This window comes from Cervus canadensis, chromosome 28 (assembly GCF_019320065.1).
Source record: "Cervus canadensis isolate Bull #8, Minnesota chromosome 28, ASM1932006v1, whole genome shotgun sequence".
In the NCBI taxonomy this organism is placed as follows: domain Eukaryota; kingdom Metazoa; phylum Chordata; class Mammalia; order Artiodactyla; family Cervidae; genus Cervus; species Cervus canadensis.
Window position 1 is genome coordinate 21,712,537 of NC_057413.1, and position 22,142 is coordinate 21,734,678.

At 35.6% G+C, this 22,142-nt stretch overlaps 3 protein-coding genes across 4 annotated transcripts; all 3 read left to right on the forward strand.

Moving 5' to 3' along the window:
- The first annotated feature begins 967 nt into the window (after window positions 1-967).
- On the forward strand, window positions 968-1,909 carry LOC122429416 (olfactory receptor 2W1). Its single transcript, XM_043449711.1, has one exon. It carries the CDS (start codon window positions 968-970, stop codon window positions 1,907-1,909), a length of 942 nt encoding a protein of 313 aa, XP_043305646.1.
- Window positions 1,910-11,314: 9,405 nt separating this feature from the next.
- On the forward strand, window positions 11,315-12,278 carry LOC122429433 (probable RNA-binding protein 18). 2 transcript variants are annotated; one of them, XM_043449730.1, is made up of 2 exons: window positions 11,315-11,715; window positions 11,803-12,278. In XM_043449730.1, exons 1-2 carry the CDS (start codon window positions 11,476-11,478, stop codon window positions 12,046-12,048), a joined length of 486 nt encoding a protein of 161 aa, XP_043305665.1. In that variant the 5' UTR covers window positions 11,315-11,475; the 3' UTR covers window positions 12,049-12,278. The 2 variants fall into 2 exon arrangements, with proteins under 2 accessions (XP_043305665.1, XP_043305664.1); XM_043449729.1 differs by having other exon boundaries at window positions 11,320-12,278.
- Window positions 12,279-21,193: 8,915 nt separating this feature from the next.
- Window positions 21,194-22,117, forward strand: LOC122429429 (putative olfactory receptor 2W6). The gene has a single exon (XM_043449721.1). It carries the CDS (start codon window positions 21,194-21,196, stop codon window positions 22,115-22,117), a length of 924 nt encoding a protein of 307 aa, XP_043305656.1.
- The last annotated feature ends 25 nt before the right edge of the window (window positions 22,118-22,142 follow it).

Genomic DNA, 22,142 nt, shown 5'->3' on the forward strand with positions numbered 1-22,142 from the left:
AACTTGCAGAATAAATAGGAGTCCAGAAAAGGAGAAGGGTTCCCAGGGCTTTAGACAGGAATGAATCTGACTTGTCAAAGTGAGAGAAGGCTAGTAGTTAATATGTGTAAAGTGATCTGTGAAATGAGAATGAGGCCTTGTGCAAGTTCATCTAGGCCATCTTAAAAAATTAGAATATTTCCTAAATGTCATGGAAAATGACTGGCTAGGTTTGGGCACATGGATAATGTGATTTTACTTAATCTTGTAAAAATGTAAAGGCATAAAACTAGATGTAAGGAATAAAGATTATTGCCAGAATCTAGAATATAGATGACAGTGATTTGGACTAGGGCACTGATCATGTAAGTTTTTAGAGTGAGAGGACAATTAAAATATATTTTTGCATTAAAACTTACAAGTTCTGGTGATGTTAGGTATTGGGGATGAGAGAGATAAACGTGCCAAGGATAAATGCCAGATCTCCTGCATAACGAACTGGAAGACCAAAGGTGCTATTCACCAGGATATGCAAAAAAAGGAATATTCTTCCTCGTTCTAACATTAGCCAAATAATTATATCATATAGGTGAATTCACTGACCAAGTAAAAGAGCATGTTCACTGTACATAGTCAATGAAAATTATAAATAAGCATAGGAGCAAATCTATTCCAAAGTTTCAAATTTACACATGAGAAAATTCAGACCCTTAGTAAAACTCCCTAAGTTTAATATAAAAATATATTAAACTCATCACCATGAAAGAACCTACAACAAATATCAGATTACTTGGCTGTAATTTTTACTAGTAACATAAACTTGCTACCTTTGTTTAGTTGTATATTTCTTTAAATTATTCAGATAGTCTTTGTTGACAAGTTTCTCCTCTTCCTTTCCCTTCTCCTTTTCTTCCTCCTCCTCCCATTCATCCTCATCTTCCTTCACCTTCTCCACCTGCTCGTCTCTTGGATTTGACACTGAAGGATTATGGACCAAAGAAATTATACTTCTCTACGTGGCTTCATTCTGCTTGGCTTCTCTGACCATCCCAAACTGGAGATGGTCCTGTCAGGAGTTGTCACTCTCTTCTACTTAATTACCTTGGTCGGTAACACAGCCATCATTCTTGCATCTCTCCTGGATTCCCATCTCCACACACCAATGTACTTTTTCCTCCGGAGTTTATCTCTCCTAGATCTATGTTTCACAACCAGCATCGTCCCCCAGATGCTGGTTAACTTGTGGGGACATGATAAGACCATCAGCTATGTGGGCTGTGTCATTCAGCTCTATGTTTACATGTGGTTTGGCTCCATTGAGTGCCTTCTCCTCGCTGTTATGTCCTATGATCGTTTTACAGCTATTTGTAAGCCCTTGCATTATTTGGTCATCATGAACCCACATGTATGCCTCAAGATGGTTATCATAGTCTGGAGTATTAGTCTGGCCAATTCTGTGGTATTATGTACACTCACCCTGAATTTGCCTAGATGTGGAAACAACCTTCTGGATCATTTCTTGTGTGAGTTGCCAGCTATGGTCAAGATAGCTTGCATAGACACCACAGCAGTTGAAATGTCTGTTTTTGCTTTAGGCATTGTTATTGTGCTTACACCACTCATCCTTATTCTTATATCCTATGGCTACATTGCCAGAGCTGTGCTGAGAATGAAGTCAAAAGCAGGCCAGAGAAAAGCAGTTAATACCTGTGGATCTCATCTCACCATAGTGTCCATCTTCTATGGAACTATTATTTACATGTACCTGCAACCAGGTAACAATGCCTCCAAGGACCAGGGTAAGTTCCTCACCCTCTTTTACACTATCATCACTCCAAGTCTCAACCCTCTCATTTATACCTTAAGGAATAAGGACATGAAGGACGCACTGAAGAAGCTGATGAGAGTTGACCACAAACCTACAAAATAAAGGAGAAACTGGAAGTCATAGGAAAAAAATTAGTGTGGATAAGGCAATAAAATATTTTCTAGTTGCCTTTCATTTTTAGTGAGGCAAGTAATTCCTAGATCACGAAGGTCAATTAATAAAATAATTTTTGTATACAAACATTTTTTGGATACAAACAATATTACAACCATCCTACTTAGCTCTTTCACACCTCTATATGCATGCTCAGTCACATCGACTCTTTGCAACCCCACAGACTGCAGTCTGGCAGGCTCCTGTGTCCATGGAATTCTCCAGGCAGGAACACTGAAGTGGGTTGCTTTTTCCTATTCCAGGGGATCTTCCCAACCCAAGGATTTCGAACCCTGGCAGGCAGATTTTTTTAACCACTGAGCCATTTAAAAAGCCCTTTATGCCTCTAATCTTTGGCATATCTTCAAGAAAAACAAGTCATAGAAATTTTATTTTTGCTTGTAAACATAAACTTGAATGCATTTAATTTATTGGGGTCACAAACAGTTGGACATGACTGAGACGACAACTGAACTGAACTGAAGCCCCATTAAAAACTGTCCTGGTTATCTAGCTATGTATTTTCAATGCTAATGCTTAGATCTTCAGAAATACAGACCTGAATGAATAGCTTCATATATGTTATGAGTTGTATACAAAATAATAATATGCTAATGGTTTTCTGCATTAAATCTCTTATGATGCCATTCAAACATATATACTTCTTTTGTGCAGACAGTGCAATCTACAAGGTAGTAATTTGTCATAAGCACCACTTGAAACAATTCACTTTTCTTCAATGAAATTTGATCATCAACAGCATGAGTAAAAGACCTCTGTTTTTTAAGTCTGTTACATCTTTATAATGATAAGAGGAAGTGAGAAGACACCAAAAAATTATTTTAAAGATGACAACACAGTCATATTCACTTCTTATTCATTTATAAAACATTTTGTTCATGATTATCCATCCCAATGGAAAGAAGAGTATGGTTAGTTTGAGATTAGTTAGGCTTTTGGGGAGATCAGCAGACAGTAGAATTTATGTGATTTTTTTAGAAATATAGATTTGTAAATTTGTATGTAGTAGAGTTTCACACAATGAATAAATATCTTCACTTATCTTGATATAGCTTTTTAGTTTTATATATATTATGAAACTTATTATGAAACTATTGTGATACTTTTGAATTAAACTTTGATATTTTCTATGCAATACCTTTCTCTAACAGACTCCATAATTTAAAATTTTAATCAATCTAAATACATAGTATTTCCTCCTCTGTCACTTCATGATTCTTGAACTGTAGAAAGAAAGGAGTCACTAGATAATTTTACTTTCCCAGGCAGAACAACGTGATGACTCACATAAAATATATTTAATATGATATAGGATATTGTCAGTGTTCTTATTGTCCATCTACTACATGTTTTAGAGTTACCTTCAAAAACAGTTCACTAGCCTATAAAAAAGTTCACCAGTACATAAATGTAAACTATGTGATCCTGATTTATATAGTCTGGCCACCCCACCCATTACATTTAACAAGAGGAAAAAAAAGTAAACCAAAATGGCAGGCAGAAACATAAGGGAAAAATAAGCAATAGAGATACAGAGCAAGCAGAAAATAAAAAATAAAACAGCAGTACTGAATCCTCATGTATCAGTAATCACCCTAAATATAAATGGATTGAATTCACCAATCAAAAGACACAGAGCATCTTGAGGGATTAAAAAATAGGACCTAACTATATGATGCCTCCAGGAGATTCACCTCAGCCCTAAAGACAAATATAGACTCAAAGTGAAGGGATGAAGGACGATACTGTAAGCAAATGGCAGCCAAAAGAAAGCAATGCAGCCATAAATATGACATCAGATAAAATAGACTTCAGGCAAAAAAAAAAAAAAAACCAAGAGACAGAGATCAACATTATAGAATGATAAAGGGGACAATTTACAAGAAGACATGATAGTTACTTATATATATGAACCTAACATAGCAACACCAAAATACAAAAGGCAATTATTAACAGACTTAAAGGGAGAAATTGATAGGACTACAATAATAGTAGGGAACATTAACATCCCACTTAAGCCATGGGTAGATCATCCAGATGAAAGAAAATAGGGAAAGGGCAGCCTTAAATGAAATGTTAGACCTGTTGATTCAATAGATTTATACAGAACATTTAATCCAAATTCAGAATAATACACATTCTTTTCAGGTGTACATGGAAAATGCTTAAGAATAGACCATATGCTGTGACACAAGTCTCAATAAATTAAGAAGACTGAAATCATATCAAGCATCTTTTGTGATCATAATGGTATGAAACTGGAAACAACTACAAGAAGAAAGCTGAAAATATCACACAAATATGTGGAGACTGAAAAACATGCTACTGAACAACTACCTGATCAATAAAGAAATCAAAGAAGAAAGCAAAAAATATTTGAAGACACACAAAAATGAAAATATGACATGTCAAAACCACTGGGATACAGCAAAAGTAGTTTTGAGAGGGAAGTTTATGGCAATATAGACCTACCTCAAGAAATAATAAAAATCTCAAATAAAAAAGATAATCTCTTCAATAAATGGTGCCGGGCACTCAGCCATAAAAAAGAATGAAATGATACCATTTGCAACAACATGGATAAACCTAGAGATTACCATAATAAGCAAAGTCAGACAGAAAAAGATGAACTCCATAAAATAGTACTTATATGTGAAAGCTAAAACAAGATACAGATGAACTTATTTACAAAACAGAAACAGACTCACAGACAAAGAAAACAAACTTTGGCTACCAAAGGGGAAAGGGAATGGGAGAGGGATAAACTACAAGTTTGGAAGTAGCAGAAAGAAACTAGTATATATAAAACAGATAAACAACAAGGTCCTACTGTATAGCACAGAGAACTATTTTCAATATTCTGTAATAAAACATAATGGAAAAGAATATGTATGTGTGTGTGTGTATATATATATATTCTAAATTGCTTTTCTGTATACCAGAAACTAACAAAACATTGTAAATCAACTATACTTCAATAAATAAATGAATAAATATTTTTTTAATTTAAAAAATAAATGTTGTTGGGAAAACCGCACATCAACATGCAAAGAAAGAAACTAGATCACTATCTTACACCATATAAAAAAATCAACTCAAAATGACTTAAAGAGTCAACGTAACACCAGAAATCATAAAACTACTAGAAGAAAGCATAGGCAATATATTCTGTAACATTGGTCTTAGCAATATTTTTCTGGATACGTGACCTCAGGCAAGGAAAACAAAAGTGAAAGCAAAATGGGACTACATCAAACCAAAAAGATTCTGCACAGCAAAGGAAATCAACTAAAGTAAAAGACAACCTGGCAAATGGAAGATTTTTGCAAATCATATATATATATGCAAAATATATAAAGAACTCATACAACTCAACAACAAAAAAACCTGATTAAAAAATTGTCAGAGTACCAGTGCAAGTTTGATCCATGAAGCAGGGCACTCAAAGCTGGTGCTCTGGGACAAGAGAGAGGGATGGGGAAGGAGATGGGAGGTGGGTTCAGGATGGAGGGACACGTGCACTCATGGCTGATCCATGTCAATGTTTGGGAAAAACCACCACAATATTATAAAGTAATTAGCCTCCAATGAAAATAAATAAAAATTTTTTTAAAAGGTCAGAGTATCTGAATAGACATTTTTCCAAAGAAGACAAACAGATGGCCAATAGGTACAAGAAAAGATGTTTAACATCACTAGTTATCAAAGAAATGCAAATAAAGACCACAATGAGATATCATCTCATAGCCATTAGTGTGCATATTATCGAAAAGGCCATAAGTAACAAGTATTGGAGAGGATGCGGAGAAAAGGAAACCCCCATATATTGTTGGTGAGAATATAAATTGGTACAGCCACTATGGAAAACAGTATGGAGATTCCTTTTAAAATTAAGAATAGAAATACCATATGATTCAGCTATTCAACTTCTGAATATTTATCTGTGAATATTAAAATAGTAATTTGAGAAGATATATGCACCCCTCTGTTCATTACAGCATTATTTACAATAGTCAAGATACACAAACAAGGGATGAATGGATAAAGAAAATGTATAAATATATGACTGAATACTACTTAGCCATAAAAAAGATGAAATCTTGCCACTTGCAACAATATGAATGGACCTTAAAGGTGTAAGGCTAAGTAAAATAAGTCAAATGTTGAAAAACCTATACTGTAAGATTTCCACATATGTGGAGTAAAAAATGAATAAATAAATAAAAATAAATGAAGAAACCAAACCAAACAAAAATAGACACATAGATACAGAGAATAGAGTGGTGGTTACCAGAAGGGAAAGGTAAAATGGGTAAAGTGGTATCAACTGTATGATGAATAGAAATTACACTTTTGTAGTGTATATAAAAGTCAAAATGTAATATGGTACACATGAAACATATGTTATAAGCCAATGTTACCTCAAAAAATAAAAATTTTTAAATAAAACAAAAATATTGATTAATCAATTCACTTAATATGATAATATTGTGGGGTTCTCTTAACATACCACAAGACAGCCATATGATGATAATTTTTAAAACTAGATGATGGATCCATGGGGTCATAGTATTTTTCACTCTATTTTTGTACATGTTAGAGAGTATATGTAATAAAAGGTTTTTAAAAGTCTTAAAAATCTTTTTGGAATATATTAACAAGCTCTTCAACAGTTGGAAATTTCTTCTTGAAGCCATATTTCCATTGCTCTTCTCATTCAGAATTTTACAGTAATGTATTATATTTGTTCCTTTGCAAGTCTTTTGACTATTATTCCTCTCAGCAACAAGTACATAAATTAATTGAAATTATTTTTCAAATTTCCTGTGATCATAAATCTTTCAGTATTCAAATTTTTCTTCTGGATTAACTTTTCAGCATTCATTTAGATGATTTTTTTTTTTTTAATGAAGGACAAGATGAGATAAACAGACTATGCCAGGCTTTTGCAGAACACATCCTAGGAAATTTCTGAATGCCTCACCTTGACCTGCATCATAATGATGTTTAATTACTTTTGTGGGTCACCAATCCTCAGGGCCTTAAAAATACCTAGAAATCAAGTTACCAACTTTCTTAGATATCATACACATGAACTATCTTTTACCCATCACACTTCTCTTTTTGTAAGTTTAACAAATACCTAAAATATGCCCAATAAAAACATAATTGCTAAACTCAACTATTCTCAGGGTGGAAAGACAGAACACAATATAATAGCTTTTATTCCATAGTCCCTTTTCCTAAGATCATCTCCATATTTTTCTCTGATTGGATCTAATTAACCACCCAGGCAGTTTATAGTGGCTGGTTCAGACCAGGAAATCCACAGTGACTTAATGTTCCAAATAAAAGCAACCCTACTAACTAAACTAATCATTGCAACTTGAGGAGTGGTGGACTAAGAAAGCCAGAGTGGAAAACAGATATTAAGGTTCTTCACACAGCAGATAAGTGATTAATTCTTTCAACATCTCTCTTTTTATAAGACTATAATCTAAACATACATTTTTCAAATTCAGAGATTCACAAACATAAAGGGAAGATGAAATGTCATCTTGACTATGATTGGTTTCATTTAAAATCATTCTTGAAATTCCCTGGCAGGCCAGTGGTTAAGAGTCTGCACTTTCATTGCTGTGGGTGTGGGTTCGATCCCTGGTTGGGGGACTAGGATCCCACAAGCTGCCCAATGTAGCCAAATAAATAAATAAATAATTTTCTTAAATAACTGAGTGAAGTGAAAGTCATTCAGTCGTGTCCAACTCTTTGCGACCCCATGGATTATACAGTCTGTGGAATTCTCCAGGCCAGAATACTGAAGTGGGTAGCCTTTCCCTTCTCCAGGGGTCCTTCTCAGCCCAGGGATCGACCTGGGGTCTCCTGCATTGCAGGTGGATTCTTTACCAACTGCACTTTCCCTCATTTGTTGAACAAAAACCATATCATAAATAGATTAAATTTGAAGATGCTGTGATACTCAATACTTGAATAGTGATGGATTTTATAGAGTAATAGTTACTGCAAGTCAAACACACATATAAACGCTTTGTCCAATATCAAGCCCATTGAAAAAAGATTATATTCTTGTCTATCTTTGCAGTATATGCAGAGATTTGCCTATCTTTCAGTGAATATTTTCTATATTTTTTAATTAATTTATTTACTTTAATTGGAGGCTAATTACTTTACAATATTGTAGTGGTTTTTGCCATACATTGACATGAATCAGCCATGGGTGTACATGTGTCCCCCATCCTGAACCCCCTCCCACCTCCCTCCCAATCCCATCCCTCAGGGTCATCCCTGTGCACTGGCCCTGAGTGTCTGGCCTCATGCATCAAACCTGGACTGGTGATCTACTTCACATATGATAATATACATGTTTCAAAGCATTTCTCTCAAATCATCCCACCCTCGCCTTCTCCCACAGAGTCCAAAAGTCTGTTCTTTATCTCTGTGTCTCTTTTGCTGTCTCGCATATAGGGTCGTCATTACCGTCTTTCTAAATTCCATATATATGCGTTAATATACTGTATTGGTGTTTTTCTTTTTTACTTACTTCACTCTGTATAATAGGTTCCAGTTTCATCCACCTCATTAGAACTGATTCAAATGCATTCTTTTTAATAGCTGAGTAATATTCCACTGTGTATATTCCACAGCTTTCTAATCCATTCGACTGCCCATGGACATCTAGGTTGCTTCCAGGTCTTGGCTATTATAAACAGTGCTGCAATGAACATTGGGGTACATGTGCCTCTTTCAATTCTGGTTTCCTCAGTGTGTATGCCCAGCAGTGGGATTGCTGGGTCATATGGCAGTTCTATTTCCAGTTTTTTAAGGAATCTCCAAAGCGTTCTCCATAGCAGCTGTACTAGTTTGCATTCCCACCAACAGTGTAAGACGGTTCCCTTTTCTCCGCACCCTCTCCAGCATTTATTGTTTGTAGACTTTTTTCATAGCAGCCATTCTGACCAGCGTGAGATGGTAGCTCACTGTGGTTTTGATTTGCATTTCTCTGATGATGAGTGATGTTGAGCATCTTTTCATGTGCTTATTAGTCATCTGTATATAATTATTTTAATACTAGAAAGTATGCAATTGCAGTCTTCAACAAATATTAAGTTGGTCCCTACATTTTGTCACTACTAAAATAGATACTGGAGATACAGCAGAGAACAAAAATCTGCTGACAGATTTTACAGAAATATCATTCAGTTCAGTTCAGTCACTCAGTCGTGTCCAACTCTTTGTGACCCCATGAATCACAGCACGCCAGGCCTCCCTGTCCATCACCAACTTCTGGAGTTTACTCAAACCCATGTCCATTAAGTTGGTGATGCCATCCAACCATCTCATCCTCTGTCATCCCCTTCTCCTCCTGCCCCCAATCCCTCCCAGCATCAGGGATTTTTCCAATGAAATATCATTAGATGAATCAATAAACAATTTTCCTAACTTGGAAGAAATTTTTTTAAATTTCATGCTACACAGTAGGTTTTCGATATGCTAACTGCTGATCTATAATTAAATGTATAGATCAATGGTTGAAAAATCAGGAAATTATAATCTGAGAATCTCCTGTACTTATGTTTAAGAGAAAAAGGTGTCTCTAAGAAGGTAAAACCATTTTATCAACAAATTCATTTTCTCATAGCAAGATTTATTCTGATGTCATTTTTAAAAGATGATATATAATGGAATCATCTATAGGATTTTTTTAAGCCAACAGCTATGCCACCTCCCACAGAAATGAATTATATTTGCCTAAAGACTAGTGCTCAGCCAAGATTGAAAACAAGTGCCCTATAAAATTAGAAAATCTAGAATAGGCTGTTCAGAAATTTGGGTCAATCCATCATTTAATGTACTCTTTATATTTTTGTGGGTTAACATCTTGTAGTGTAGTGCCAAAATTGCAAGTGCAAAGAAAGAAATAGATATAGTGACTCTGATGGAAGCAAAGATGTTGAAAGTAACATCTTTACTGGTCAACCACTTGTAAAAGAATGAAACTAGAACACTTTCTAACACCATACACAAAATAAACTCAAAATGGATTAAAGATCTAAATGTAAGAACAGAAACTATAAAACTCCTAGAAGAGAACATAGGCAAAACACTCTCCAACATAAATCACAGCAAGATCCTCTATGACCCACCTCCCAGAATATTGGAAATAAAAGCAAAAATAAACAAATGGGACCTAATGAAACTTAAAAGCTTTTGCACAACAAAGGAAACTATAAGCAAGGTGAAAAGACAGCCCTCAGATTGGGAGAAAATAATGGCATATGAAGCAACAGACAAAGGATTAATCTCAAAAATATACAAGCAACTCCTGAAGCTCAATTCCAGAAAAATAAGTGACCCAATCAAAAAATGGGCCAAAGAACTAAACAGACATTTCTCCAAAGAAGACATACAGATGGCTAACAAACACATGAAAAGGTGCTCAACATCACTCATTATTAGAGAAATGCAAATCAAAACCACAATGAGGTACCATTACACGCCAGTCAGGATGGCTGCTATCCAAAAGTCTACAAGCAATAAATGCTGGAGAGGGTGTGGAGAAAAGGGAACCCTCTTACATTGTTGGTGGGAATGCAAACTAGTACAGCCGCTATGGAAAACAGTGTGGAGATTTCTTAAAAAACTGGAAATAGACCTGCCATATGACCCAGCAATCCCACGTCTGGGCATACACACTGAGGAAACCAGATCTGAAAGAGACACGTGCACCTCAATGTTCTTCGCAGCACTGTTTATAATAGCCAGACATGGAAGCAACCTAGATGCCCATCAGCAGATGAATGGATAAGGAAGCTGTGGTACATATACACCATGGAATATTACTCAGCCATTAAAAAGAATTCATTTGAATCAGTTCTAATGAGATGGATGAAACTGGAGCCCATTATACAGAGTGAAGTAAGCCAGAAAGATAAAGAACATTACAGCATACTAACACATATATATGGAATTTAGAAAGATGGTAATGATAACCCTATATGCAAAACAGAAAAAGAGACACAGAAGTACAGAACAGACTTTTGGACTCTGTGGGAGAAGGCGAGGGTGGGATGTTTTGAGAGAACAGCATTGAAACATGTATATTATCTATAGTGAAACAGATACCAGCCCAGGTGGGATGCATGAGACAAGTGCTTGGGCCCGGTGCACTGGGAAGACCCAGAGGAATCGAGTGGAGAGGGAGGTGGGAGGGGGGATCGGGATGGGGAATACATGTAACTCCATGGCTGATTCATGTCAATGTATGACAAAACCCACTACAATATTGTAAAGTAATTAGCCTCCAACTAATAAAAATAAATGAGGCAGGCGTAGTGCGTCACGGGCGGCCTGGCAGCTTGCGGCGTTGAGGTGTATACGCCTTGAGAGGGCCCTCGGGCCGCGGAGTCGGGACCTGCTTCGGGGGCATGAACAGAGGGGACGACGCCGAGATCGCGAGTATTTCATAGGGATTGATGGATGCAGAAACCAAACCTCTTCCCCTGGAGAATGCATCCATCCTTTCAGAGGGCTCCCTACAGGAAGGGCACCGGTTATGGATTGGCAACTTGGACCCCAAAATCACAGAATACCATCTCCTCAGGCTGCTGCAGAAGTTTGGCACGGTGAAGCAGTTCGACTTCCTCTTCCACAAGTCAGGTGCCCTGGAGGGACAGCCTCGAGGGTACTGTTTCGTCAACTTTGAGACTAAGCAGGAAGCAGAACAGGCCATCCAGTGTCTCAATGGCAAGCTGGACCTGTCTAAGAAGCTGGTGGTGCGCTGGGCACATGCTCAAGTGAAGAGATACGATCATAACAAGAATGATAAGATCCTTCCAATTAGTCTTGAGCCGTCCTCAAGCACTGAGCCTGCGCAGTCTAACCTAAGTGTCACTGCAAAGATCAAAGCCATGGAAGCAAAGTTGAAAATGATGGCAGAAAACCCTGATGCAGAGTATCCAGCAGCGCCTGTTTATTCCTACTTCAAGCCACCAGATAAAAAAAGGACTACTCCTTATTCTCGAACAGCTTGGAAATCTCGAAGATGATGGTTATGAATGACTGCTCTCAGCACCTGAGACCCTCTGCCTTTGTACTTGTAGCTGTGAACAGTACTGACCGACAGAACACAGTCACATGTTAGCGTTTGGTAACATAACATTTTTGGATGTCCTTCTTATGGATGTTTCTTCCCTGAAGTATGTGTGGAATTGAGCATCATCCAGAATAAATAGGATTTTATCCAAAACTGTGACTTGAATGCTGGAATGCTCTAGTTGGCTCATTTGTTTGAATTTGTAACTCCAGAAACATTACATAGTCTGCCAGAAAGAAAGGCAAACACAACATTACCATTCAAATCAGGAAACTTAATTTATTAAGAGCTGTCTTTAAAAAAAAAAAACAAACACATTTTTCTGTGCTCAGTTGTCTTTACAACATAAAGAAAAAGTAAAAAAACAAGGGAGGGAAGTAAGAAATTTTGAATCATGCTCGAAACTGCTGTTCCAGAATTTTCTATGGAAATCCCTCCAACTGGACTGAAAAGAAAAAGTTCTTGGCAAACAGAGCTGGTTCTTTGAGCAAATGTTGTTGTAATCTGTTTAAGAATTATGCTTATTGTTTCAAAATCCCAATTAGGAAAACATGGTGTATATCTTTAAAAAGTGTTTGCATCGACAAAACTGTAGACCAAAATTCAGCATTTTGTACCACAGCGGAAGTCCTGTTTGAAAATCCAACTTGTATTCTATCGTGATCATTTTTTTTAAAAATCTAAATAATCCTGCCTTCTATAATACCAAATGTCATTATTAGTGTGGGACTTTTAAAGTTGCATTTATTGCATGAGATTGTTTTTAATAGCATGAGAATGTTCTGTTTGGAATTATATCATGGTCAATCTAAATAGAAAAGCAGATATCTTTGAAAACTTAAAAAATAAATAAATAAATAAATAAATAAATTTTAAAAACTGTAAAAAAGACACTTTAAGTATGGGCGGTGAAATGCCCACTGAAAGTCTGCAATAAAAAAAACTCACTAGAAAATAATCCTATGTCCAAGTAAATTGTCTCTTATATATGAAAGAAACAGAACTTTTCTGATATGAAATAGCTCAGATAGTAGACAATTCATGTAATTTCTTAAATTTTTCAGAATTAATGCAGTCAAGCAAAAGATCAATGAAAGTGTCAAATATCCAAGAACCAATAGACTAAAGAAAAATTTTTACCAGTATGTGAAATATATTGTTGATTCATACTCAGAATCCACTTTAGCGTCCCACTGTCTGGTTTCCTGTACTATAAGGGCTAAAAAGTGAAAACTATTAGATATATTCATGTAAGAATTTAAAGGGGGAGGCAGGTAGAGACCATTCTCTGCAGTGTTCTTTTCTAGAAAGTGAAGATGTAAAGATACCAGTATTTCATCTCTAGATTAATGGTTGTCAAGATGCAGATTGGATGGAAGTATCAGCCAGATTTTCTGTTTCAGTGTCCTTAATTAATTTAGTAAAGACTAGTCACCAAAAACAGCTTGAACTACCACTATGTTTAATAATGAAATAATGAATATTTTCCTCCTGAATTCAGGAACAAGGTAAACACACATTCAATTTAAAACTGTAGTAGAGACTGTAACAAGAATTAATAAGTGAAGTTGAATGGTGGCTCGATGCAAGGTGAAAATTTAAACTGAATTCTATTTCTATATGAGCAATAAACAATTGAAAGTTGAAAGTGTAAAATAATGGCAGTTACAATAGCATTTGAAACAGAATAATTTAAATGAATGATGTACAAGACCTCTACTTTGAAAACTACTAAACATCACTAAGAGAACTCAAAGAAGGCCTAAATAAATATGGAGCTAGACCATGTTCATGGATTGGAAGACATAATATTGTCATAATGTCAATTTTCCCCAAACTGATCTCCAGATTCAAAACATCTCCAACTAAGTAGGAAGAATAATGGCTCCCCCAGAGAGGTCCTCATTCTATCCCTTTGAACTTGTGAATCTATTATGTGATGCAGTAAGAAAGAGTTAAAGTTTCAGATGGAATTACGGCTGCTAATCAGAAACCTTAAAATAGAGTGTTCTGAACTATATGGATGGACCCAATACAACCACAGGCATCCTTAAATGAATGAAAAAGGATGCAGAAGAGTCAATGTCAGAGTGGTCAATGTGAGAAAGGCTAGACTGGCCATCCCTAGCTTGAAGAGGGAAAGAATCGATACACCAATGACCATGGCAGCCCCTAGAAACTGGAAAATGCAAGAAAATGAATTCTTCCTAGAGCCTCCAGAAAATAATGCAACCCTACCAACACCTGGTGGTTTTCTCAGAGATATCCATTTTGAACTTCCAATCTCCAAAAATGTAAAATAATAAATTCGTGTTATTTAAAGCCACTAAGTTTTTGGTAGTTTGTAACAGCAACAATAGGAAACCAATACATCAACCAGTTTTTTTTAAGAAATTCACCATGTAAAACTGACATGGAAATGCAAAAACCTACACTATCCCCAAATCTTCTTAGAAGAACAAAACTGGAGGAATGACACCACCTGATTCCTAGATTTACAATAAAACTGCAGCAATCAGGACAGTGCAGTATTGGCCTAAGCATAGACAAATAGGTCAATAGAGAGCTCAGAAATTGATGTATAGGGTCAACTGACTTTTTGCAAAGGTGTTGAAATTTAATAAGGAAAATATAATCTTTTAATGAATGGTGTTGAACTTACTGGATATTCTATGGAAAATACTGAAGTTCAACTTCTACCTCACACCATAAGAAAACTTTAACTTGAAATGAATCACTGACTAAAAATAAAAGCTAAAATTACAAAGCTTCTAGAATAAAATATACAGAAATATCTTCATAAGCTTTGAGTAGGTAAAGACTAATCATAGAAGAAAAATTCGTGTGTTGAACTTTTTAAAATTAAAGTTTTGTCTCTTCCAAAGACACCACTAAGGAATTAGAAAAGCAAGCCATAGTCTAAGGTTCCTGCATATTCAGGATGATCTGTGCAATCACCAACAGACAACACTGCCTTTCTGAAACCCTGGGAGTCCAGTGAGAAGTACCAGCACATCATTGGAGCAGAGACAAATACAAGATGGACACACTGATGAGGTTAAGAAGAACAGTTTTACTTTACTACCTACCACCTCTCCTCCAAGGTGTCACAGCTCAGCGCCAATGGAGACATCCTTAGCCTGTGATTTCTCCACTGGGAGAACGTGAGAGTACCTGAGTGAGCAACCGGCTTCCCTAGCTATGCAACAAAGACACTGACAAACAAACCGACTTCTTTCTCACGGTATTCAGTATGCTGAGATGTGCTGCAAGACTCATGGGGAATGGTGACCATGAGGAAGGAAGAGCCTGAAAAGCAGCAGCTTGGGCTCTTGGAGGGCAACAAAAAGATGCAATTCCTACTACATGCATTGCAGGCTCCATCAGCAAAAAATATAGAGGACAAAAATAAATAAAATCATTTAAGAGACATTACAACTGCTACCACACAAAATAGATAGGATCAAAAAAGACTATACCAATAAATTGGACTACTTAGAAGAAACGGTTAATTTCTAAAAACATACAACCTACCAAGACTGAATTAGAAAGAAATATTGGTAGAAAATCTAACAGACCAATTACTAGTAAAGACATTGACTCATATATGACAAGCCCAGAGCAAACACCATACTCAGTAGTACAAGGTTGTAAGCTTTTCCTCTAATATCAAGAGCAAGACAATGATGACCACTCTTGCCACTTCCATTCAATATGGTTGGGAAGTCCTAGAAAAGGAAAAGAAATGAAAAGCATCCAAATCAGAAAGTGAGAAGTCAAACTGTCTCTGAAGATGACATGATCTTTGATATAGAAAATCCTTAACACCTAATAAAAAAAGCTCTAAGAACTAATAGACAAATTCTGCAAAGTTGAACATAGAAAAAATACAAGCTATTTAGACATTCTGCACATATGTAGGGGAGTGTATCAATGTATAAATTATATCCTAATATAAGTACGTGATGAACACAAAATTCAAGACCGTGATTCCCCTGGGAGTTAGGCAGGAACACAGACTGGACAGTGTAAAGCCATATAGGCAGCTCTAAGCTATAGAGCTCTAAGCTCTTGAAGAGAATGGCAGGCTGAAATGTATTCACAGTATTATCTTTAATTTATTGAAAATGAAACAATGATTATATGGCTCATGAACCTAGAATTTTAATTATTCCATGATTTTTTAATCAAATATTTTATTTCCTATGGACACAATAATTGCCCATATTTCTCCAACTACACGGATATCTTACCATTGAATAAACCAAATTTCAATTAAATGTGTTATTTTAATAAATATGGTTTACATTATATTTATAATATTCAATAGTAAATTAATACAATACATAAATTTACCTCTAAAATTAATTTCCATGGAAGAAATCTAAATAGAAATGAAAAGATAGATGCCAATGTCTTAAGGGAAATTTTTGTAAAATTGTTGTTTGGATAAGATTCTGACCATAGTCAAAGATTGGTTAATCACCTCCGTGGGGCACCAGTCCCCAAGGTCTAAATCACATCCACATAGTAGTGTTTAAAATTGCACACAAATATTTATTTCCCTGCTACATCATTACAATTCTTATAGTACACGTAGACCAATATAGCACTCTCTTTGTTTAATTAGGCAAAAATCAATCTAAAATGCATTTAACAAGAGTATACACTAAAAGACTACAAACATATTATCAAAAATACATTTAACAAAACCTAATTCATCAACTCTTCAACCAATCCCACATCTAGCTTTTCTCCAATCCACATTAGATGAAGACATCTATTTAATCTCAGTTCAGCTTTTGTATTTAAATATGAATGTGATTGTCATGTTATTAATAGTATAAGAAACTGGTGGCTATTCCAATATTTCATAGACTCAGTGACTTGCCACACAATTTTTCTGAATTATCAATGAAATGAAGGATCATCAAAGTGTGCACAGAAGTACATATGGACTACATAAGAGCATGACAACTGTGAATTCTACCCTCATGAAAGCATAATTACATTCTAATATTTTTTTCTTCCGGTAAGTATGCCCTGCTATCTCCAACAGAAGACATGGAGTAGAAAACAGATCCTAGGTAGCACAGATGTTAGATCTCAGTCTAACATGAAAGCAAATATGTGACAGATATGTGAGACAAAAATAAACCCTAATATACTAATTCCCTCTCAGGAGTGAAGATTATATTAAATTTCAACAAGAGCAGTTAGTGAATATTTTAACTTAGTAAATGCTCTCTATGCTGAGCATCTTACTAAACAGTTAATATGTAATATATCATTTAATTATCCTCACAAACCATTCTATGAAGCAGGTGCTCTAGAATAACTATTTTACAGATGAGGAAACTCTGGCTTAAAGAAGATAATTAGTTTGCCTCAGTTCACACAGTGAGAAAGTAGCTGAAGGGTGTTCTAATACCATCACTGATGGTCTGACTGAGTCGGGGGTCTTAACTACTTTTATATTGTATTTTTCTGCTTTGGCTTTGTATGGTTACAGCAATGTACATCTTACTTTACAGTTACAAAAGATCCATTTAATATCTTTTTATTTTTTTATAAAATTTTAGACAACTATGAAATTTTATGTATCTAGTTTTATCTCCATATCATTGTGTACCCTCAAGTTATGTTTAAATATGTCTGGTTATGTTTAAATATGTCTTAGATTTCACTGAAGAAAGTAAAATGTAAAGTTATGCCTCATTATTAGAAACTGAAGTTCATACTATGAAAAATGAAAGTGAGTTTTAATTAAAATATAGCATGCCTCTTTTTAACATCTATTTCTTCAACTCATGTTCTAAGTCTCTTTCTTATATCATATTGACTTTTAAATTTAAAATGATATCTAAATTTTGAGACTTCAAGGCTTAAACCAAAATATTAAAAAGCATAAAATGAAGTCTTATATTTGGGTTCACAAGAGTAAATTACATAAAGTATAACTCCTTGTCTTGATAGCACTTCTAACAAGGGGACTTATATAATCCAAACCTTAAATAAAGACTGTAATGTTTTCCACCTGCTAAAACTGGGTACATTTTAGAAAGCTTGTATAAATCATAGACTGTCACCATTCTCTTCAACAGTGTAGCACACCTGGTGCACTGTGTTTACCTCTAAACTCACTATTCTGAGGCATTTGATAAACCATGGTGCATCCAATGGACAGCAGCCAGAAGAGCATAGTAGTTAAAGATTGTTCAGTGACTTATGCACTTGGTCTGGGAACATAAATGTAACTGTATATTTAACAATAGATTCTAATATTAAAAGAGACTTAAAAGACATATAGAAATTCTTAATGAACCAAATTAAACAATAGTGTCTACAGATGCACATTTGAGTAATTAAACTAGTAAAATACAAGGAGGTGGTTACTATGAACATCAAGATAGTGGATACTTTCAAGGACAGAGAAGGGTTTATGACTGGAATGAGGCACAAAGAGAAGCTCCTGGGGTGGCTGGCAGCATTCTGTTTCTTGACCTGGGTGTCAATGACAAAAATATTCACCTTAGCCCACCAACCTTTTATTTTTCTTTCTGTATATATGTTTTATTTTATAATAAAACTACCTTTATAAAACCATGTCAAATTGACTCATTCTGTATTTATTTCCAGAAAAAAGAAAAAGAGCCAGTACCTGGATGTTATACAAGGCATCTTTGAGCTCAACATAAGTAAGTAAGAGACACTGATTAAAGGAAAGAGGTTGCTTCATGTGCAAATGACTTTCCTGTCACTGAATTTATGACAGCAGGAGTGGAAGTGAATCCTCCTGTGGAAGGATTTCCTGTGCAGGATAGAAGGCTGGATTCATGGTGCCCGAGGTTCATTTCAACTCTAAAATTCTGTGGCCTTTTAATTTCCAACACTATCCCAACCTGAAGTGGTCAACACAAGCCAAGTGCATTCTGTAATCAAGTCATCGTAGAAACCAAGTCCTCTCCTCCTTCTGAAGCTTATTGGTTCAATCTGTACACTGTGTTTGAAAGTAATTTTGTGTACATAAGTATGATTGTGCACCTAAAAAAATCATGCCAAAAAAATATTTAAGCATTCCAGTTTAGTTATAGACCACATGGTGAATCAACAGCATGAAAAACAAAGGAAATAAGGGATAAATAGAGTAACAATTATTTGGGGGTAGGTGAATATAGCTTTTCATTTTTAGAATTAAACGTGAATGAAGGCTTTCTGCCTTTCATTGGAAATCCTTCCACAGAAGGATTCACTTCCAAGTGCCTTCACAAATATTAACCTTCACAATCTCCCTTTACATAATACATAGAGAACCTAGTATACAGACAGGTTAAATAAATTGCCCAAGGACACATTGCTTCTAAGTGGTGAAGCTGGAATTTGATCCCAAGCACTCTGAGTCAAGAACTGGTGCTCTTAAGCAATATGCCTAACTTAGTCTGACATCTACTCCATAGAAACTGGACACTCATAATTAAATTAAATTTCCATTTTATATTGAGAAAAACTACACCTCTATTTCATACTACTTAATAATAATAGTTCTTTCATCATGATTATAATATATAACGTTCTAACTAAAATGCTTATAACAATGATATACTGTAGGTAATTTATCTTTACCTTATCTTACTATAACTGTAACAAATAGGTTATTATTCCTTGACCCAAAGACACTATAAATGCAAAGTATACATTTACGACTGAAGTTCACGGTCTGAGATTATATACATTAAAAAATTCATAAACTCGTAAAGACCCTGGGTCCTTGCTAGATTGTTGAGCACCTCAATTGACGAGTCCTGAAACTTCTCTCCGTAGTGCATTTTTCATTATGTGAGATTCTAAATCTTTTATTGTTTGGGGGCATTTTGAGTTGGGTCTTCATTGCTTCCTGTCAAAAGTATCAATGTTATAATATAAAAGCCTTATGCAATAGTTCATGGAAACTTTTAGCAAGACAATAATAAAAATATTAAGACCTAAGAAAAAAAAAGAAAAAAAAATTCATAAACTAACTCAGTAATTAGACATTCCATCTGTTTAATGATATGATACATATCCAGACAAAGTAAGACTGATATAATTATATCCCTAATCTGTATTCTTTTAGAGTTGAAACTAGGTGATAGTTTTACCTATAGAGTTCCAAAGCAACCAGAGGATAAGCTCATGTAATTAGTAAATTCCATGGGGAAAAACAACTCATTGATTGTTTAATAAACTTTTTGTTTCAATTAACTGCCTTGTTAATTTTGCTGAAGGGACAGGTAAATAGGAGCTAACGCAGATTGCTACCATGTGTATGTGGGGACCAAAGCCTTCTGGAATTAGTTCAACTTTTAACTCTGCAACAAATCAATAAGACTGCTGAGATCGTGTAATAAGATTCATAAAGGTGTTCAAAGAAATCTATAGCATCTGTGCAAGTAAATAAAGGTTAATAAAAAGGATTTTTTTTCCTGGCACCAAAAACATATTGCACAAAAAAAAGGCAGGACAGTAAAGAACATCAAAATTAATGCAAACAACAGTGTAATGTTGAAAAGCAGGAATAAGTGGAAGAGGATGCTGGTTGTGATGATAATTATTATTATACTTACAAAGGTTGAGATATAGACTTTTGTAAGTGAATATGGAAAGTGATTGTTAGCAAATGGTAGAGCTTACCCCAGGAAAATGTCATTTAACTTTTACCTTAAGCTCAACAGCTTTGTAAGAAAAATATTTGTGTGACTCAGTGGTCAAAAATTATCTTTAGAAGCATTCTGGGGAATTCTCTGGTGGCCCAGTGGTTAGGATCCACATTTTAACTGTTGGGGTACCAGGCTAGATCCTTCGTTAAGGAACTAAGGTCCTGGGAGCCACATGGCATGGCAAAAATAAAAAATAAAACTACACTTGATATGATTAAATATGTAGAGATTTGGGGAAAGGAACACAGCAGATATGTTAAGAGGTGTTCCAAAATGGGAGAAAGCATGCAAATAAGTGGCCTTTGGATATTCATGAAAAACTTCAGAGGTTTTTAGTTCTACCTAAGGCTGACACTATTTTTTCTTACCATGGTATAGCCTCCCAGTTTCGCAAAAGGAGCAATGGGAACCAGCAATGGAAGTTCCAGAACAGACTTCATCCTTCTGGGCTTTTCCGATCGGCCCCAATTGGAACACATCATCTCTGTGGTTGCCTTCATCTTCTATATTATTACACTGGTAGGAAACACAACTATCATTCTTGTATCTTACCTAGACACCCAGCTCCATACGCCCATGTATTTCTTCTTATCCAATTTGTCTTTTTTGGACCTCTGTTACACAACTAGCATTATCCCCCAGATGCTGGTAAATCTGTGGGGTCCAAAAAAGTCTATTACATATGGAGGGTGTGTGCTCCAATTCTTCTTTGCCCTTGACTTGGGAGCCACAGAATGCCTTCTCTTGGCTGTGATGGCTTATGACCGCTATGCTGCTGTCTGTCAACCTCTTCACTACACAGTAATAATGCACCCTGAGCTTTGCCAGAAGATGGTGTTGATTGCCTGGTTAGGTGGTCTTGGCAGTGCCTTAATTCTTTGCTCTTTGACTTTGAAGTTGCCAAGATGTGGGCACCGGGAGGTGGATAATTTTTTCTGTGAGATGCCAGCATTGATCAAGATGGCTTGTGTCTATTCAAAAGTAATTGAAGTTGTTGTCTTTGCTCTTGGAGTGGTATTTCTTCTGGTACCTCTGTCACTAATTCTTATCTCATATGGAGTTATCACTCAAGCTGTCATGAGGATCAAGTCAGCAGTAAGGTGGCAAAAGATCCTTAATACATGTGGTTCCCATCTCACAGTAGTATCTCTGTTTTATGGAACAATCATTTATATGTACATGAAGCCACAAACTAGCACCTCACAAGATGAGGGGAAGTTCCTTACTCTCTTTTACACAATTGTCACACCCAGCCTTAACCCTCTGATATACACTTTAAGAAACAAAGATGTAAAGAGTGCAATAAAGAGAATATTGTGGATTTAAAAAAATGGCCAGCAAAGTCATGAAT